Source organism: Phaethon lepturus, unplaced genomic scaffold (genome assembly GCF_000687285.1).
Source record: "Phaethon lepturus isolate BGI_N335 unplaced genomic scaffold, ASM68728v1 scaffold51461, whole genome shotgun sequence".
Lineage (NCBI taxonomy): Eukaryota > Metazoa > Chordata > Aves > Phaethontiformes > Phaethontidae > Phaethon > Phaethon lepturus.
In genome coordinates, this window is record NW_010520846.1 from 405 (window position 1) to 17423 (window position 17019).

The 17019-nt window shown below is 53.4% G+C and overlaps 1 protein-coding gene across 1 annotated transcript; it reads right to left on the reverse strand.

Moving 5' to 3' along the window:
- Positions 1-662: 662 nt before the first annotated feature.
- Positions 663-16673, reverse strand: DDB1 (damage-specific DNA binding protein 1, 127kDa; the record flags this gene model as incomplete). Its single annotated transcript, XM_010297512.1, has 26 exons — positions 663-803; positions 986-1109; positions 1485-1587; positions 1931-2100; positions 2314-2423; positions 3129-3299; positions 3462-3556; positions 3986-4150; positions 4506-4629; positions 5688-5799; positions 6062-6157; positions 6351-6558; positions 6903-7010; positions 7106-7269; positions 7371-7549; positions 7732-7840; positions 7921-7996; positions 8152-8254; positions 8605-8721; positions 8901-8984; positions 9382-9540; positions 10933-11030; positions 11140-11254; positions 14463-14684; positions 16275-16391; positions 16525-16673. Coding segments are annotated over 26 exons (3362 nt in total), but the record flags the coding sequence as incomplete, so codon positions are not given.
- Positions 16674-17019: the final 346 nt, after the last annotated feature.

Sequence of the window (17019 nt, forward strand, 5' to 3'; positions counted from 1 at the left end):
GGCTGGCCGAGGACACGGCTCCGCACAGCGGGTACCACCCCTGCAGTCACGATGAGGAGCTCGGCGCCAGGAGACAGACCTTTCCTCTTGGACTACTTTATTTGGTAAAACTCAGAAACCAACAACTGATTGAGCTTCCCAGAACTTCCCTCCCTAAGCAAGCCACAGATCCTATGGAGAGAGAGGAGCGCGCTGTCCCGCTCAGCTTCTTCTGTCGAGAAATCCTCCCCCTCCGTGCCTGCACGTCTCACCAGCCCCAGATGACTCCTCCAGCCCTCGCCCTTGAGGCAGCTTCGCTTCCTCTTCCAAAAAAACACAACGAATCAAAAAGAATCAAAAAACGAAACTGAAAGAAAAAAAAAAAAAAGATACTAAAGACAACAGTGAAGAGCGAATCCAGGCAAGGGCACCGCATCAGCCGAGCGCGACCGGGCAGTCACCCACCCAGAGCGACCAGCAAAGCCCAGTTCTGGGTCAGCAGCCGAGTCCGCAGGATTTGTGAATCCAAGCAGGCGATGATGTGGTGCCTGACCAACTCCCCCCCAAATCCCTAGCAAGCTGGCTCCCCTTTGGAGACTCCTTCCCCCACGTCCCCTCGCGCAAGGGCCACCGCCGCTGGTGTTCAGTGCAGCCCGGCCAGGGGTCCCCAAGCTGCAGGTGAGGAAAAGACTCCCTTGCTCTACGTGGAGGAAGGTGCTAGGGAATGACCCCGAATCCTGCTAATGGATCCGGGTCAGCTCCTCCACGATCTTTATGAGGTCGTCTACGGTGGCCTCCCTCTTCATACCGCTGCCGTCATCAATCTGCAAGGACAGAAAATGACATCAGAGCACGGAGACGTCAGCAGGTGCTGAAGAACGCTCCCGAACCATCGCCCTGTAGGAAGGCATGCATTTAGGATTTACCGATTTACTTCAGCCTGGGATCCTGAGCAGGGTCCCTACTCCGAATTTTGAAGGGCCTAAGCTCGTACCACCCATCTCACCTGCAAGTTTGCCACCACCTCCTGCATCTTGGGCCGGCTGATGTCCAGGAAGCTTTCAATCAGGTCACCGTCAATGAACCCTGTAGCCGGTTCTGTCTTGCGTTCGGTGTGAAACGATCTCCAGGTGCTGCTGTCAAGGAGCCAAATCCAGACAGAGCAACACCGGCTCCGGACACACAGCAGCTGCCCCAGACAGATTGACAATGTCAGGAGGATCACAGAAATTGTGCCACATTTTCAGGGCTGCCACAAAGCCAGATTCATCCTCAAACCCTGCAAGACAGACCCCTTCTCTACTGCAGGCACCTTCTCTGCGAGCACAGAGCCTTGGGCACGGGGCAAAGACACTACCAGCCTCTCCAGCAGATGTACGCTCCCACCAGTGTCCCGGCAGAGATAAATCTCCAACACCCCACGCCACGCCTGGCTCAGGCCAAATTCACAAGCCGGCCCCCGGCATTGACTGGCGCAGGCTCCTGACTGAGCTGGGAAAGGATATAAGGAGTGCTCAATCTTGCCCACGCTCTTGATGACTTTATTCAGCCTGTTCTGCATGTCCAGGAGGAGGTTGTACCAGCTCTCCGACAGCGAGGTCACCAGTCCTGCAACGGGCAAAACGGAGACGAAGGTTCAGGGCTCGCCCCGGGGCGTCCTGGCAGCTCCCAGCATGTGGGGATCGGCAGGCTGCCGGGACCGGAGCTGTGCTGGAAGCTGGTGCCTGGGAGGGCTGGGGCAAGGAAGGAGTTTCAAAGCAAGCCAGAGCACTTTCCTCTCCTGGAAGGAACCCAGAGAGAAAAGCAGGTTTCTGAGGGGAGTACGGCACAGAGCGTCACTCGACTGGGGAAGAGAGAAGAACGGAGACATGAGGAAACCCCAGCCCAGGTCCAGCAGCAGGGAAGGGGACCTGTTACCCCCCGGCTCAGGCTGGGGAACCCTGGCCCTTACCAATCATGCCGTTGACTGTGCCGAAGAGAACCGAGCCCTGTGTCGGCGTGGACGTCTCACCCAGGTTCTGCATGACCAGAGACCCATGACAGAAAACATTGACGAACTCTCCCAGGTGGGACAGCCCCACCTCCTGCAAGTGCTGGCGTTCCTCATCGGTCGTGGCCGCACTGAAAGCCAAAGCACCCTGCTCAGTCTGTGCTGGGGTGACGTGAAAGCTTCCCCTGCTCCCACCTCACTGCTCCTCAGAGCTGGGCATGCTCCTCCCAGCTTTCCTGCCTGACACACGTGTCTCTGTAGCTGTAATGTGGAGGAGACCAGAAGGTCCTACCACCCCGTCCCTCCCGTCGCACACTGCCACATCCCCCTTACAGCCAGCTCACCTGTCCTTCTGGCACACAAACAAATTGAATGCGTTCTCTGCTCCCAAGAAGTTGTCGTCGTCCAGGATCTCCACGGCACTCATCCAGTTTGGATTGAAGTCCCGGGCAATCTGGAAGGGGACAAGAGGAGACGCAGTGTGCCCAGATGGCCTGTCCTGTGACCCAGCATCTTCATTCCACCCAACACCAACATTCAGGAGCAAGGTGGGATCCCATCTGTCCCTCTCTGCTAGATGAAGCGGCTGAGCGCGAAAGGCACCCAGTGCCTTCTGGAGATGGCCCTGGCCCGAGTGGCACTCGGACAACGCCAGGGCACTCCCTGGGTGAATGCAGACCGGTCCGTGCCAGAGCCATGCCCAGAGCCACTCTAACAATTTAAGTGCACAGACCATCTCAGCGTCTGGTCCATCCCCCAGCCACGCTGCATTTGCTGTCAGAGATGCAGCCATGGTCGCACTAAGCTGTTCCAACTGTACAGCGGGCAGTCCAGATGGCAGCTCCCCACCCCTGGCAGGCTGCCATCGTGCGCCCAAAACCTGCTCTTCTCAAGGCTGCTGATTCATTGCCCAGTTTCCTGGAAGACCAGGGATCCGTCCCTCCAGAAACCACAGGGATCTGTCTAAACGCATGTGCGCGTGACAGTGCTCTCACTGCACGGCTCTACAGCCTTCTCTCCAAAGGGCTAGCAAGGTGGGGTGAGCCAGGCTCCTTCTTTTATCACCTTAAACACTGCTCCCCCTGCCCAGAGCCTATTGGAAGAGGCAGCACAGGCTCCCAGCACGCCTTCAACCAAGACTATTTAACAACACTGATACCTCCTCGAAGTTTCCTTCCATGGGCTTGTACGCGAGGAGGAGGACAGACCGCATCAGATCTCCCACAAGGATGAAGTCTCCCTTGGTCTTCAGGTAGAGCGCCATGATGTTGTTGTAGTGGTTGCACTCTGTGCGCAGCTCCTTCTCTGCTGTCCACTCATACAGGCGCACCTGAAGGAAGGGACACAGCTCTGAGCCAGCACGGACAGCCACGCCAGCCAAGACACACTCCCCGACAGAGATCGGGGACATGGCTGACGTCCACACAGCTGGGGCGGCTTCCAGCTCTGAAACGCACTCCCAAAACAAGTCAGGGTCTTGCAAGAGCCCTACCGTGCTGTTGATGCTGGCTAACAGCTTCCCATTGAACTCCACCATGGAATACACAGCCCCCTTGACCTCCTTCTCAGCCAGGCTCTGCAGCTTCCCTGGAATAAACCCGTGCACTGCCTGGTTATTTGCCCTGCACTCCCAAGGGTTGGCAAGCCCAGGGGGGTCAGACGAGCTGCTCTAAACAACATTGCTCTCCCTAGAACCTGTCCCAGAGGATCTGTGGGCAAGTAGCACAAGAGTGGCACGACAGCAGGGGCAGACACATAGAAAGCAAATCCCAGAGTCCAGTTCTGGTGAGGAATTCTCGGGCTTCTCTAGGAGATGGGGGGAAAAGGAACATGCTGCGATAGCCTGCAGCAGAGCGACAGCACCTACAGATCCTGCCTGTGGGCAGCTGACAGCAGGCCCCTCGGGAAAAACTCTCTGCCTGCTACCGGGACGCGTGCTCTCTTGGGCCTGAGGAGCTCCTCTCTGATCTCCCTCCAGCAGCTGGACCGGGTCGTGTGAGAAGACCTTGCTCTTACCGTCAGAGTAGTGGAAGACAACGATGCGGCCCTGCTTGGGCTCTGCCTCCTCGGGATACACCATGGCGGTGCCCACGATGAAGTAGGTGTTTGGATCCTTGCCAAGCTTGCAGGAGACCAGGCTGAGGGCGTACTCGTTTTGCAGGAACTGGTGAGCGTGAAGCACTGCGCAAAGAGTGAAACGCAGAAACAACTGGGTCTCCTGGGTCCTGGCAGGCAGCACCTCCACACGTGGGCAGAGCAGCTTGCCTAGGAGCAGCTGAAAACTAAGACACGTCCAAGATGGCTGCCTGGAGATCCCCTCTCCTATTCCCCACCACCACCTTGTGCCATCAAAAAACCACGATGCCTTAAACCTATGCCCTACGGCTGACTCCGAGAAAAATGCTTTGACTGCAGGAAACGTGCAAGATCACAGATCTTTACAAGTCTGAAGATCACAAGTCTCAGCCACACGCCGATGGGCTTGTCCTGGAGGAGAAAAGTGGGCTAGGGTATGGCCAGCATTTGGGACTGGTACCTTCGAAGGTGTGCTGATCTATGATGAGCAGGTTGTGCACCTCCACCTCCTCTCCAAAGGACGTCTCGTGCGGCGCTGTGCTGCTGGAGAACAGCTTGCTGGTGCTCACACTGCTGGACAGGGCCTAGGACACAGTAAGATTGGTGACATCCTCATGCTACTCAGCACGTCCTCCCCACTGCTCCACACGGGCTGAGGCGACTGGGGACCAGAAGAATGAATAGCAGAGAAAGGTGAAGCAAGGAACTCCCTAGGCCTGAGTAAAGGGACACACTCCCCGCACCAGCAGGGGCGTGTGACATGCATGGCAGAGGTAGCACTGCTGAGCAACAGCATTAATAAAAGAGTTTATGCAGTGTTGTGGCTTCCACCAGAGCTACTGGTGGAAGGGCAACGAAGCTGGTGAGGGGTCTGGAGCACAAGTCTTATGAGGAATGGCTGAGGGAACTGGGGGTGTTCAGTCTGGAGAAGAGGAGGCTGAGGGGAGACCTCATCGCTCTCTACAGCTACCTGAAAGGGGGTTATGGTGAGGTGGGTGTTGGTCTCTTCTCCCAAGTAACCAGCGATAAGATGAGAGGAAATGGCCTCAAGTTGTGCCAGGGGAGGTTTAGACTCGGTATTAGGAAAAATTTCTTTACTGAGAGAGTGGTCAAACATTGGCACAGGCTGCCCAGGGAGGTGGTGGAGTCACTGTCCCTGGAAGTGTTCAAAAAACGTGCACACGTGGCACTTCGGGACACGATTTAGTGGGCATGGCGGTGTTGGGTTGACGGTTGGACTTGATGATCTTGAAGGTCTTTTTCAACCTTAATGATTCTGTGATTCTATATTGCCTGTAGGGAACTTGGGCCTGCATCCCTGGGAGAAGGAAACCACTTGAGAGCGAACAGAAGCCTGTATGGAAGACTGAAGCAGCAGCATCCAAACCCAGAAGTGATCTGACAGAACAGTGAGCGTGCCAAGGCTGCCAGAGAGCAGCACAGAGAGCCCTTCTCACCACCAGAGAGATCTTACCACCCCATCTCCTCCCACCCCATCTCCTCCCAGGCTGCCAAAGGGAAAGCTTGCACTCATAGCTTTAGAAGAGAAGATTGTCAAGGAAAATCTGCATCATGGTTTGGCCTGAGGAACTACGATACCCATAGCCCAGAGCTCAGGGACGATCTAGCAGCTACCCCTCACCTGGGTGCTGGCGCTGGGTCTGAGGGCAGTGGTGCCCCCACTGGCATCCTGCACCTCAATACGACTAGAGAGCACGCCGAAACACTGTGATACCTCTTGGTAGCAGATTTTCCTGCGGGACAAAGAGAGCTGTGTGGGCAGGAGAGCCAGAACAGGCCACTCCAAGGAGAGCACAGAGGCTCTGGAGGCAAGAGGCAGAGCCATTCACTTGCCCAGACTGCTCTCGGCACAAGCCACCAATTCAGTCTGCGTGCTAACCGAGCCAACAACAGGAACGCTGACCACAAAGTCTCTCCCCAAAATCTCTCCCCGCTTTGTCACACGCAGCAGAGCATAAGCCCTCAAGCCAGGCTCCCTCCCCCTGCTCAGCTCACCTGGGTGATTCGTAGAGAGGAACCGTGCGGATGTGCAGCTTCTGGATCTCGTCAATGGTGCCGATTGTCAGCGTGCTGTTATTGGCCAAGGCCAAGCTGTTACAGGATTAAAAAAAAACAACCAAACAAAAAACAAACCAAAATCATGAACAATGGTGCCTGTAAGATGGGTAACACAGCAAGAATCTCCCTCTCCTCTGCGCCCCTCAAAACTGCTGATCCCAGGATCCCACTCCAGAGTCCAAAAGCCCTCCCGTCCCGTGTCACACGAGGCAAGGTGCAGCCTCACCTGTCGGGATACCCATCCGAGTTGAGGGGACACATGTAGTTCACCTCCTTCAGGTTGACATTGGAGAAGACCAGCTTGTGGTTACTGCTGTAGATGACGGTGGGGCGGTCAGAGCAGGCAAACACGTTGGTGGTGGAAAGAGAGCGGAAAGTTCTCAGGACGGTGGGTTGGGTCCCAAGGGTGACCTTTTTCCGGTCACTCAGCAAGCCTGCAGAAAAGGAGCACCGGTTTTGGGAGCTGCCACAATGGAGCTCGCAAGAGCAGGACAGCAGAGTGCAACGTGGCTGCAACAGCTTGGGAAGAAATGAGTGCAGGTAAATGCATTCAGGGCAGCAAAGGAATGGACGTAAGCATCGATGCCCTTTCTCCAGAGTCTGCTAGAGAAACCCACCAACTCCCAGAGCCCACTTGAGCACGACCCCATCACAGTGAGAAAGCAAGAAAGAGAGAGGTATCTCCAGAAGGATGGAAGAAAGCACGTCAAGCAAGTAAGAGGGCATGAGTCCAGACACCTTCTGCAGCAGCCCACCCAGTGCTAGGCCCTGCAGTCACCTGTCTCGAGGCTGAGCCCAAAGTAGAAGAGCGCTCCGTCCCCCAGGGCACACAGAAGGTAATGGCTGCTCTCGAAGGTTGTCATCAGGATGGAGCGAGGGATAATTTCTGCAGGGAGCAGATGAAGAGAAGGCTGATGTCACTCATGACTCAGCCAGGTCAGCAACGGCTGCCACCACCCAGCAGCCCCAGGAGAGCCCTACCTCCTCCCAGCATCTCTTTGTGCAGCAGTTCAAACGAAGGCAGCTTTAGGATGCGGGCAGAGATGTCAGTCCAGAGCCCGATTGCACACAGCGGGGACATGCCATTCGTGTCACCCAGAGGGGTGATGTCCAGGCAGGCAACTTCATGCTCCATTTCTGTGCAGCTGGCAGGAAGGAGGAAGCAGGCAGATGGGTCAATCTTGAGCCCAACAACAGACAGCAGAGGCTGAGAGCTCTTGGGCCAGGACGAGACACACGCACCCACCTGATTTGCCTGAGCTCCTGGGGCCGGATCTCCAGGTAGTACAGGGCTCGTCCCACAGCCACCACGACCTGGTTACTGTTACAGGAAGCCACACTGATGTTCTTTCCGTTGGGCTCTTTCCACTCGCTCACCAGGGCTTTGGGCTCCTGACTAACGAGTCTCACAGAGGCAGAGGTGATCTGGGGAGAGAGCACAGCTCTGCTCAGAGCCAGAACGCCACTTCCCTTCTGACATCGGCTCAGGGAGATACTACAAACCCTGGCCCTGAGAAGCAACACAGCTCTAGGCTAGCCCCACAATCAGTAAGGGCTGTAGGGTCACCGTGAGAGACATATCTGCATTTCCCTAGAACGGATGCTACCTGGATCAATTGCTGATGTGCCACATTGCCGCAGAAGAAAGTCTGCTGATCATCCACAAACCCTGTGAGCTCTGTCTCTTCTACTTCCTCTCCATTTAACATAAGAACTCTGAACGGGAAAGGGAGCTCCTGTTATATCATGCTCCAACGTGTGGCTGAGAGCCTGGCTGAGCGTTAAGCCCACCTTACCTGGTCTGGCCAACAAAGGACAGCACCAACGTATTGTCTGTTTCACGATGAGAGTCTGACCTCAAGGGCCACAAACCTGCAACAAAGAGAGGCCACGTTTGCTCACAGTGAATATTCCAAAAGCTGGTGGGTGGCAAGCCCCCTGCCCCACACCCCAGCCTCAGCCCGTGCACACGATGTGTCCCTCTCAGGCTGCGGGTTGCATTTGACAGCACTGAACAGCTCACGCACCTTTAATCCCCGGCAAGTCAATGCTGGCGTGCTCATGAATCCCAATGCCATTCCGGATGATCCGCAGTGAACCCTCTTTAAATGCACCTGAGCACGTGACCAGCTGGAGGAAAAGCAGATCATCTTTACCAACCATTGCTGGGAAGCTTCCCCACTCCTCCTTGTAGTGATGGGTTCAGGGGAAGATGGGGTACCCATCTTTTTTGGCAACTGATACTTCCCCATCGCACCAAGGCAACCCCTTCCTCACGAACAGGGGCATCCAAGAATTAGCCTCCCAACTCATACCACTCTGCAGTGTAAGACCTCAATACCACCCCTGCACCTGGATAAGACTTTGGGATCTTCCAATAAACGGTTTGTAGTCTTTTCCTTCCATGGACAACCCACGCATACATCTGGCCGGCCCAGACATCCCCAGCGCTGAGAAAAGCAAAGCAGAATCAACGTTACCTGCCCCTGGCCTTGTCTTTCCAGGTCTACCACACACATGTCAACGATGGGACCGAGGTTGGTGAAGGTCTCCATAGCCACTACGTAGGAGCCTTGCTCGTTGCTGTCCACATTGAGCTAGGAATAAACACAGTCATCGGTTTTCAACAAGCAAGACCAAGCAAGTGGAATGGGTGCAGGGCAGAGAAGGAGAAGGGAAATTTATCCACATACACCTCTCGATGCCATAATGAAAATAAATGCGTACAAAATCCTGTCTGAACACACAACTAAGCCAGAAGCTGGCTGCCACGTACCTTCACAAGCTGGGAATCTCCAAGCCGAGAGCCGACAAACACAACTCCATTGTCCAGGTAGGTCAAGCACTCTGCAATGGATGTCTGGGAATTGAGAAGATGCAGATGAACCCCTGCTAGCATGAAAAGGACTCTGCCACACTCGAGCTGCAGCCCAACAGGAAGACCCTGGGCACAGGAGGGGAATTTAATCCCTTTACAAAACCCACAGAGAGTCCAAGCTTCCCCCAGGGACCGTGCACAAGCACCAGGCAAAAAACTGGGAAGACGGTGTAAACTTTCAAGTTGCCCAGATAGGGAATTTCCCAGCAACTGACAGTTGAGAACTGTGACAACTGTGAAACATCACCCCACCCCGAGCTCCAAGAGAGACACCGTTCCTGCCACTCAGTCCCCAGTGGAGCATTTCCCACCTGTGGAGCCTCCCAGCCCCGCGGTGAAAAGCGACAGGGACAGCGCACGTGATGTGGCCGAGTCCTACCTCGCCGAGCAGTTCCACACGCAGGTCCTTCAAGGTGACAGTGCCGTCCATCTGTTCCTCCTTCTCCAGGAGCAGCATGAAGAGGCGTCCTTCCATGTCTCCCAGCAGGTAACGGGACCCATTGGGATCCACACGGTTGTGGCACACAATTGTACTTTGCTGCATGCAAAGGAGGAGGGAGTTTTTAGGAAGCCGTTGAAACAGCCCCAAACGGGCATCTAGCAAGGACCACCTCTGTACACACCAGAAGGGAACAACCACACCCACAGCGCAGCAGCTGCTGCCTGTAACCGCAGCGGAGTCCCATGCCAGGGCAATCCTCCTGGCACAGGGGGCAAGGGCTGGATTTGCCCTTCAATAAGCCGTATCAGCAAACACAACCAGAATCTGTGGTCAAATGGTCTTTGAGTCATTTGGGAACCACCTCACGTTCCTAAATTAAACGTGTTGCCAGCTTGTTCACAGCCCAGGAAAGACGCCGCCAGAAAGCGTGTTTTCCTAATGCTGGGCCTTCCACAGATGCAGGGATGCGATTTGGGACCTGCAGAGCTCCAAGCCCACTGCACCTCCAGACCCAAACTCTGCAGACGTTTTGCTCTGTGTGGTGGATGCTGCCTGGCCTCCTGTCAACGTACTTGGTTTTGGTTTAAAAATCCTGATCTTGCAGATCTGTATTGTATGCAAACATCCCACTGGCCTTGAGTACAGATGTGCCTGCATGCTGCTTGCAGGTCACGGCCCAGATCTGTACATCAGCAGAGCACAGGCGACTCGCTCTGCCTACTCCAGTAGAACAGACTCTCCATCACAGAGCTCCAGCAGTGGTCTGAGAGCCTCTAGGCATTCAGGCAACAATATTAGTATTTCTCTGCCCAAGATTTATAGCTCTTTTCTAGCCCATCATTATTTCCAGCTTAAAAGGATCTTTTGATCCTAGCTCAAGCCCTCTTTCAGCCCCCAGCGGCACCTCAGCCGTGCCATTTGTGCTTCCTGCACCATTTAAATGCGGGAACTGGCCCGTCCCTCTGACAAAAACCACAAGCCCAACTTCTGTCACAAACTCTGTAAGTCTTTTTTCCTTTGAACAAGTGCCCCAATCATACACCGGTTGACTCAAGTCTCCAAGGGGCTCATTCATATCTTCCACTGCCTGAAATAAAACCAGGCTCTGGCCTGGACTCATGCCCAAACCACGCACTACCTCCTAATTAATCCCTTTCTCTGGGGCCCAAACAAGATTTCAGCTTTACTGCACCATTTACAAGCACTCCACAGAGAGCAGAGCCACACACTGCAGTGTAAGCACATGCTGCCACCAGTACAAGGATCATATACGTCCCTCAGTCCCCAAGAACACAGACCAGGCGTCGGGTAAAACACTCAGGCTCACCAAAGCTCTGGGAGTAAGTGGCCCTATTAGACTACACCTGGAGACACGAGCAGTTTAAATTCCTGACTACAAGTAGCCCAATACCCTGCCAGCACTCTGAGAAATGCCTGGGAATGGAGAAATTATACGGGACGCGTTTCGAGATCTCAGCACTCACTCACCTTGATGATAGGTGGAGCTATAGCTAGATATTTATCTCCGTTGTGATAGGTGATAGACTCCTGCCCAATGATGATCGCGCCTCCAAAAGGCTCTGGAACTGTGCACGGGAGAAGATAAATGTCTTATTAGAAGATGCCTCTTATGTCTGAGGCGTTCAGCCTTGAGAAAGAAACAGGAGGGAAGATCTTTTACAAAGAAGGACCAACCTGCGATGACCATGGAGGCTTCAGCCTCTACGTTCTCCTGTTTCCAAGGGCCTTTGTTAAACTCCTTCTCGCGCAGGGACACCTCGTACGTCTTGACGTGGCGACCCTGTGGGTCCTGAAAGAGAAGCCACAAGTGACCATGTACACTGATGACGGCCTCACGTGCAGAGCAAGGGGGATTCCAGAAGCAGAGCCGATTGGCAACCTTCAAAGCAAGGAGACTCCACTTCATCTCCTACAAGAGCACCACCACCAGCGAGCTGCTGAGGCTTCCCACCCTGCCCGCCTCCTCTTCAGTTTCCCTCAAACCGCACGTGTGTCTGAACATACACACACTAATGTTCTCCCTAACTTTATCCATATGTAGAACAACCTTTGAATAAATCCCCTGCCAAAAGAGACTGAAAACTATTTTTGCGTTTTTATACAAGTGATTTTCTGGGACTCGTATTTATCTGACGCACGGCAGCTCTCTACAAACCTGGGCACGAGTGGCACTACGCAGTATCGCCACCGCCTCCGGCTCCAGCAAGGTGTTCAGGAGCTCAGCGCTGCTGCAGCGGCGCAGGTGCCAGAGCAGCTGAGCTCGCATATTGATGCTCCTCGGGCCTTTCGGCCTGGTTTTGTGAGAAAACATAATCTGCTTGCTGAATAATCCCCCTGACAGCTCTGCCATTCCAGTAATTCCTACCCCGGTGGGCATTTTCAACCAAACCTGACAGACACAGAGGTGTCCGAGGCAGCAATGAAATAAGCGGTGGGTGGAGAAGAGGTCTCCAGATCCGCGCCCCACAACGGGAAAGGTGGTCTGTGCTACCGAGCGCTTGGGAAGCCATGTGGGGAAAAGACATACGAGCACCCAGAGGACAGAGAGGGCTTTGAGCATAACCCACTGACCAATTTCATGTCTCAAAAGCTAAGACAAGGCTCTAAATCACACAGAGCCAGGCTTCCTTAGTCACGTCGTTCATAGAACTGCTTAAAAAGACCTGTTCATCTTTTTATTTATTATGCCTCACCACTTTCCAGATCTGAGTAAAAGCGTTTTTTTTTTTTTCCCCCCCTCCCTGTAGCTGTCAGCTCTGTAAACAAACACTCGCAGGAAAGCTGGGCACCTCCTGGCTCACCCCTCGCAGCCTCTGCTGCTTGGCAAACACCCTCACTGACGGCGCTCCGGAGCCCGGGGTCCTGGCGAGGTCCAGCGGTGCGGCACCGAGGGAAGCAAAGGGCAGTACTGGCTGACAGAGAAGGGGAAGCCAGGAGGAGAAATAGCTCCGTGGGGAGGAGAAAGTTGAAGTGGGGCTGTTAAAATGGCAGAGGAGTCATTAATGAACCTTTTGATGTTTCTGGACCTTTTTACTCCACACCACAGCAGCTCTCAAGCCTTTTTTTATTTTGATGAACTTCCTCTTTTTGTGGTATCTTCCTCTGGTTTCAGAACTACACAAAAATGATCTCAGACACTCACTGCTATTCTGTTCAGTCCAAATCCTGTGATAATGATTAACAAATTGAGAAGGAATCAAAGCAGCAGCTTGGAAATGTTCCCTTCTCCACATACACGCAAGTCAGACACTCAGGGACCAAAACAAAGCCAGAGTTTTATGTAAGGACTAATGAGTCAGAAAGATCTTGCATCTCACTCCTGCTACAAGGATAAAATTTGTATTAAGAGTGTTATACATGGAGCAAGCTATTAATTTACTCTTTATTCATATAATACATGTTTATAACGAAGGAACCATTAACAGATTTGCTCTGATTTAATCTGTAAATATGTCAGCTCTCGAGATAAGACCTTCTTCACTCGCTGACTACATGGGGCGACCAAGCTCCTCCTTTAAGATACTCTTGAGCACTGAGTGGAAACTGTCCAGACCATGACACCAAGTTTAAGAATTTGTCCAAATCACCACCCCTCTCTGCCTCAGTTTCCCCAGCATGCAACAGCAACGGTACTAATCAAACTCACGGGTACACACAGCACTTTTCAGAGCAGCACATCACCACTGCTGGGCTTCCTATCTTTGGGGAAGGCAGCGACTCAAATACTGTAGTGCGCACTTCTAGAGCAAAGACTGGCTACGAGCTTCCCTTCTGATGACAGATTTCAAAGTCAGCGTGGCTGCGTGGGATAAAAATACGGTCTCCACATACACTCCCCAGTCACAGAGAAACAAGATGGCCACGTGTCATGAAAGCATGCATGACACAGCCCTCTGGGTCAGGCTCCACTCTGTCGTACAAGCGATCATGACTCCCTTCTCTCCTAAATAGGAGAGGAACAGCAGTGCTTTGTGTAAGAAAACAGCGCTTGTTCCTATGCGTTAGCAGTAGCTGGAAAACCTTTGCTTTTTCAGGTAATCAAACCCCTCCCTGTTTTCTTCCTTTTGTGTGCGCACAAAGCGTCACACAAGCGTCTGCGAGGTGGGCAGGAGAGGTGACGGCTGGGGACACTTCCCAGCAAGGCTGAAGAGAGCACGCTGCCGGGCTGCCCTCCCAACCCTTAGTTCTGTGGTGACAAAGTGATTTCTGCCCCGTGCCTTTACTCAGTAACTGTTAAGGGTGGTCAACAGCACCTAGATAGAGAATAATCACGTCGCTGCTGCCACACGGTCAGCAGCTTTTATGGTGTGAGTTTGCCACTAAGAACTAGGCCAAAGCTGAACTAAACTCACAGCAGGTCCTATGTGCTGCCGTCCCAGGAACTTTCAGCTAGGCCCAGGCCAGCCTCAACTTTGACAAAGCAAAGATAATCCCTCGCCCAGTCAGCACAGCAAAGGCTCTTTGGTTCAAAATCAGCGTTTAGAGAAGGGCCTCTGTGAGGACCCAGGTGATAGGAGAGGTTATGGCCCCTCTTTTCACCCCTGGAATGGCCTCCCAAATACCAAACAAGAGAGATTGCCTTTTTTTTTAAGGGGAAGGCTCAAGTCTCACAGCAGTGCCGACAGCAAACAGCTGACTCCGGCTCTAATCCACCTGTTCAGCACTTGCTGGAAAGAGTCACGCTCTCCTCCTGAGTGTTTACCAAGGAAACGGTCCCATCCGAAGCACCAGCTGCCCAGCTCTCCTGTGGGAGAGCATTGCTTCCTCTCTCTCAGATATGGAAAAAAGCAGCACAGAGGAACATGGACTTTCCTCGGCTACACAATGAGCCTGCAAGGAGCCAGAAGCATCTCTCGCTCTGTCCAAAGCACTGCTTTCCATTGGCTCCAGGAGACTGCTGCTGCTCCAAGCCCTTTGGAAGACCTTTAGAGACCTTGGCTGGTGCACCAGCAATCTCCAGCACCCTCTGCCTGAGTCACCCATCGAGAACAAGGTACCTGGTAGACGAAGCAGATGGTCGGAGCCTGACACCCATAGAGAAACTTCACATCGATGACCTGGAGCTCTTCCAGGCGGATGTTAAAAGCCTTTAACTCCTTGTTTTCCCGGTCCAAGGGAATGACCTTGAAGAGGCCATCGTAGAGGCGCAGGCCAATCATCCGGCACTCGGGGTCAATGATGCCAATTATGCCGGTCTCTGAGGGACGGCCAATGCGATCCTGAGCGAGAGATCCGTGGAGAGGGGAAAGAGAAAGGGCGATTAGTGTCAGAAAAAGATCCCCACGTGGGACTCGAGAATAGTAGATAGGAGAGTTACCACCCCTCAGCTGAGGAACGACTCCCAACAGGCTTTCAAATACCATCTGGCAAGCCAAGGCGATTCAGGCAGATGCCTAAAGCAGCAGGTCCTTTCCACCACAGAGCCTGGCAGAGCTCCCACAGCACACACTTTCTCTCTTCCCATGAACCAGGCGCTCCAGGAGCAGACCCTGCAACTGGTTTTCGAATCCCAACTCTCTACTGGATGACCTCAGAGAAACCACATCGCTGTCCTGTGCCTCCGGTTTCTATTGCTAACGGAGAGCGATGCTCTCTGCTGCTGTGAAGTGCTTTGATATCCACAACCAAAAATGACCCTCCAAAAATCCTGCCCTGTTATCAGCCTCCACAGACCCCTCAGCGTTACTTGGCGGGGGCTGATATCAGCATCTCCATATGTCACGAGGCAGAATCGTGGCACGGGAAGATTAAGCACTTTTCCCCAAACACACTAACATGTTACTGACAGCACAGGCCCACCTGCAGCTCCTGCCCCTAACCCCCTGCTCAGCTCCACCAACGGTAAGTCAGTGGAAGCTCAGCGCCTGATAACAGATGGAAGATATTCTGGCTTGATGGAAATCATTCAGCTAATGACTAACGTAAAGCCAAAGAGACATGTGGGTTTCTGACCTGCTCAGAAGGCGTGATTTTAATCCATATAAAACAGAACAACGGAGAACAGCTACAATTATTAACAATGTTGTACGGCCATGATGGCAAGAGTAACTTCAGCGAGTAAAGACCAGCCACAAAATACTGGAGGAGTCATTTCCCAGGGAAAATTCTACCTTACATGGAGTTTTGAGCACTAATTCTCTTTACAGTAGAAGTATCTCAAATTAACTTTATTATTCTGAGAGATCTGGGGCTGTTTAGTCCGGAGAAGAGAAGTCGGAGAGGGGATCTTATCAATGTCTATAAATATCTGAAGGGTGGCTGTCAGGAGGATGGAGCCAGTCTCTTTTCAGTAGTGCCCTGTGATAGGATGAGGTGCAATGGGCATAAACTGCAGCACAGGAAGTTCCACCTCAACATGAGGAAAAACTTCTTTACTGTGGGGGTGACGGAGCACGGGAACAGACTGCCCAGAGAGGTTGTGGAATCTGCTTCTCTGGAGACCTTCAAAACCTGAGTGGACATGTTCCTGTGCAACCTGCCCTAGGTGATCCTGTCTTGGCAGGGCGCTTGGGCCAGATGATCTTCAGAGGTCCCTTCCAACCCCCACCATTCTGTAATTCTGCAAACTACCCCGAGAACACAGTCGTAGCCGTGTCCTCAGTCCCTGAGCCCAAGACTGACTCACTGCAGGTAAAAACCTCTGGGAACACCAGTGGCAGCAAATGAATCATACCAGAGTCAGTAGTAGGCAAAGAATCATAAATAACAAGGCAGAAACCCATCACTGAGGCACACCCTCATCACTGGCAAAGTAAAATGATCCCCAAGGAAGGGAATTAGCCCCTTGAAGGTGCTGCAGCTTCACTCACCTGCACGTTGCCATGGGCACGGGTTATAATATCAATGCTGTCCCCATTCTGCTTGTACTCAAGGATGCAGGCGTTATACTTGGCTGTCAGGATGAACAACAAATCCTTGCTCTCCCCCTGCAAACACAGAGTGGCGGTGTGCCTTCAGGAGGGTGTGACAGCCAGCGGCCCTGGTGCGCCTGCGCCCGTCCTCCCCAGCTGGCGGGCAGCCCCCTCCTGGCGGGCAGCCCCCTCTTGGCAGCGCACCCACCTTGGGGCGGAAGAGCTCCATGACAGCGGTCTTGCCGTACATCCCCACCTCCTTGACAGGCCGTAGCCCTTCTGCTGTCACCACATAGATCTCCAGTCGTGTATTCTTAGCAATTAGCAGGTTCAAATCCTCTGCCGAGGTGAAGTGCCCTAGAAAGCAGAGAGGAGAAATCACTGTTGAGCCGCAAAGAAGCTATGAGATGGCACCTTGGGGTGCTCTCACTGAACAACGTACAGGAGTCTGCTGGTTCTGGGGAGTCTGGCCCACAGCCCCAGACCGAGCACCCCCCTCCCTGCAGCACCCCCCCGGCTGCAGCATCCCAAAACCCCAGCACCTTCCTCCCACAACACCTGGCTCCCTCAACAACCACCTTCCCTGAGCTCTGACTTCTCATCTTTCCCAGGAGAACCTCCTTCCCAGGGATCCTTTCCACCACACCCCCTCTCCAGAGGACACTGCGCCACCCCAAAACACCTCGCAATAAGATGAGACACA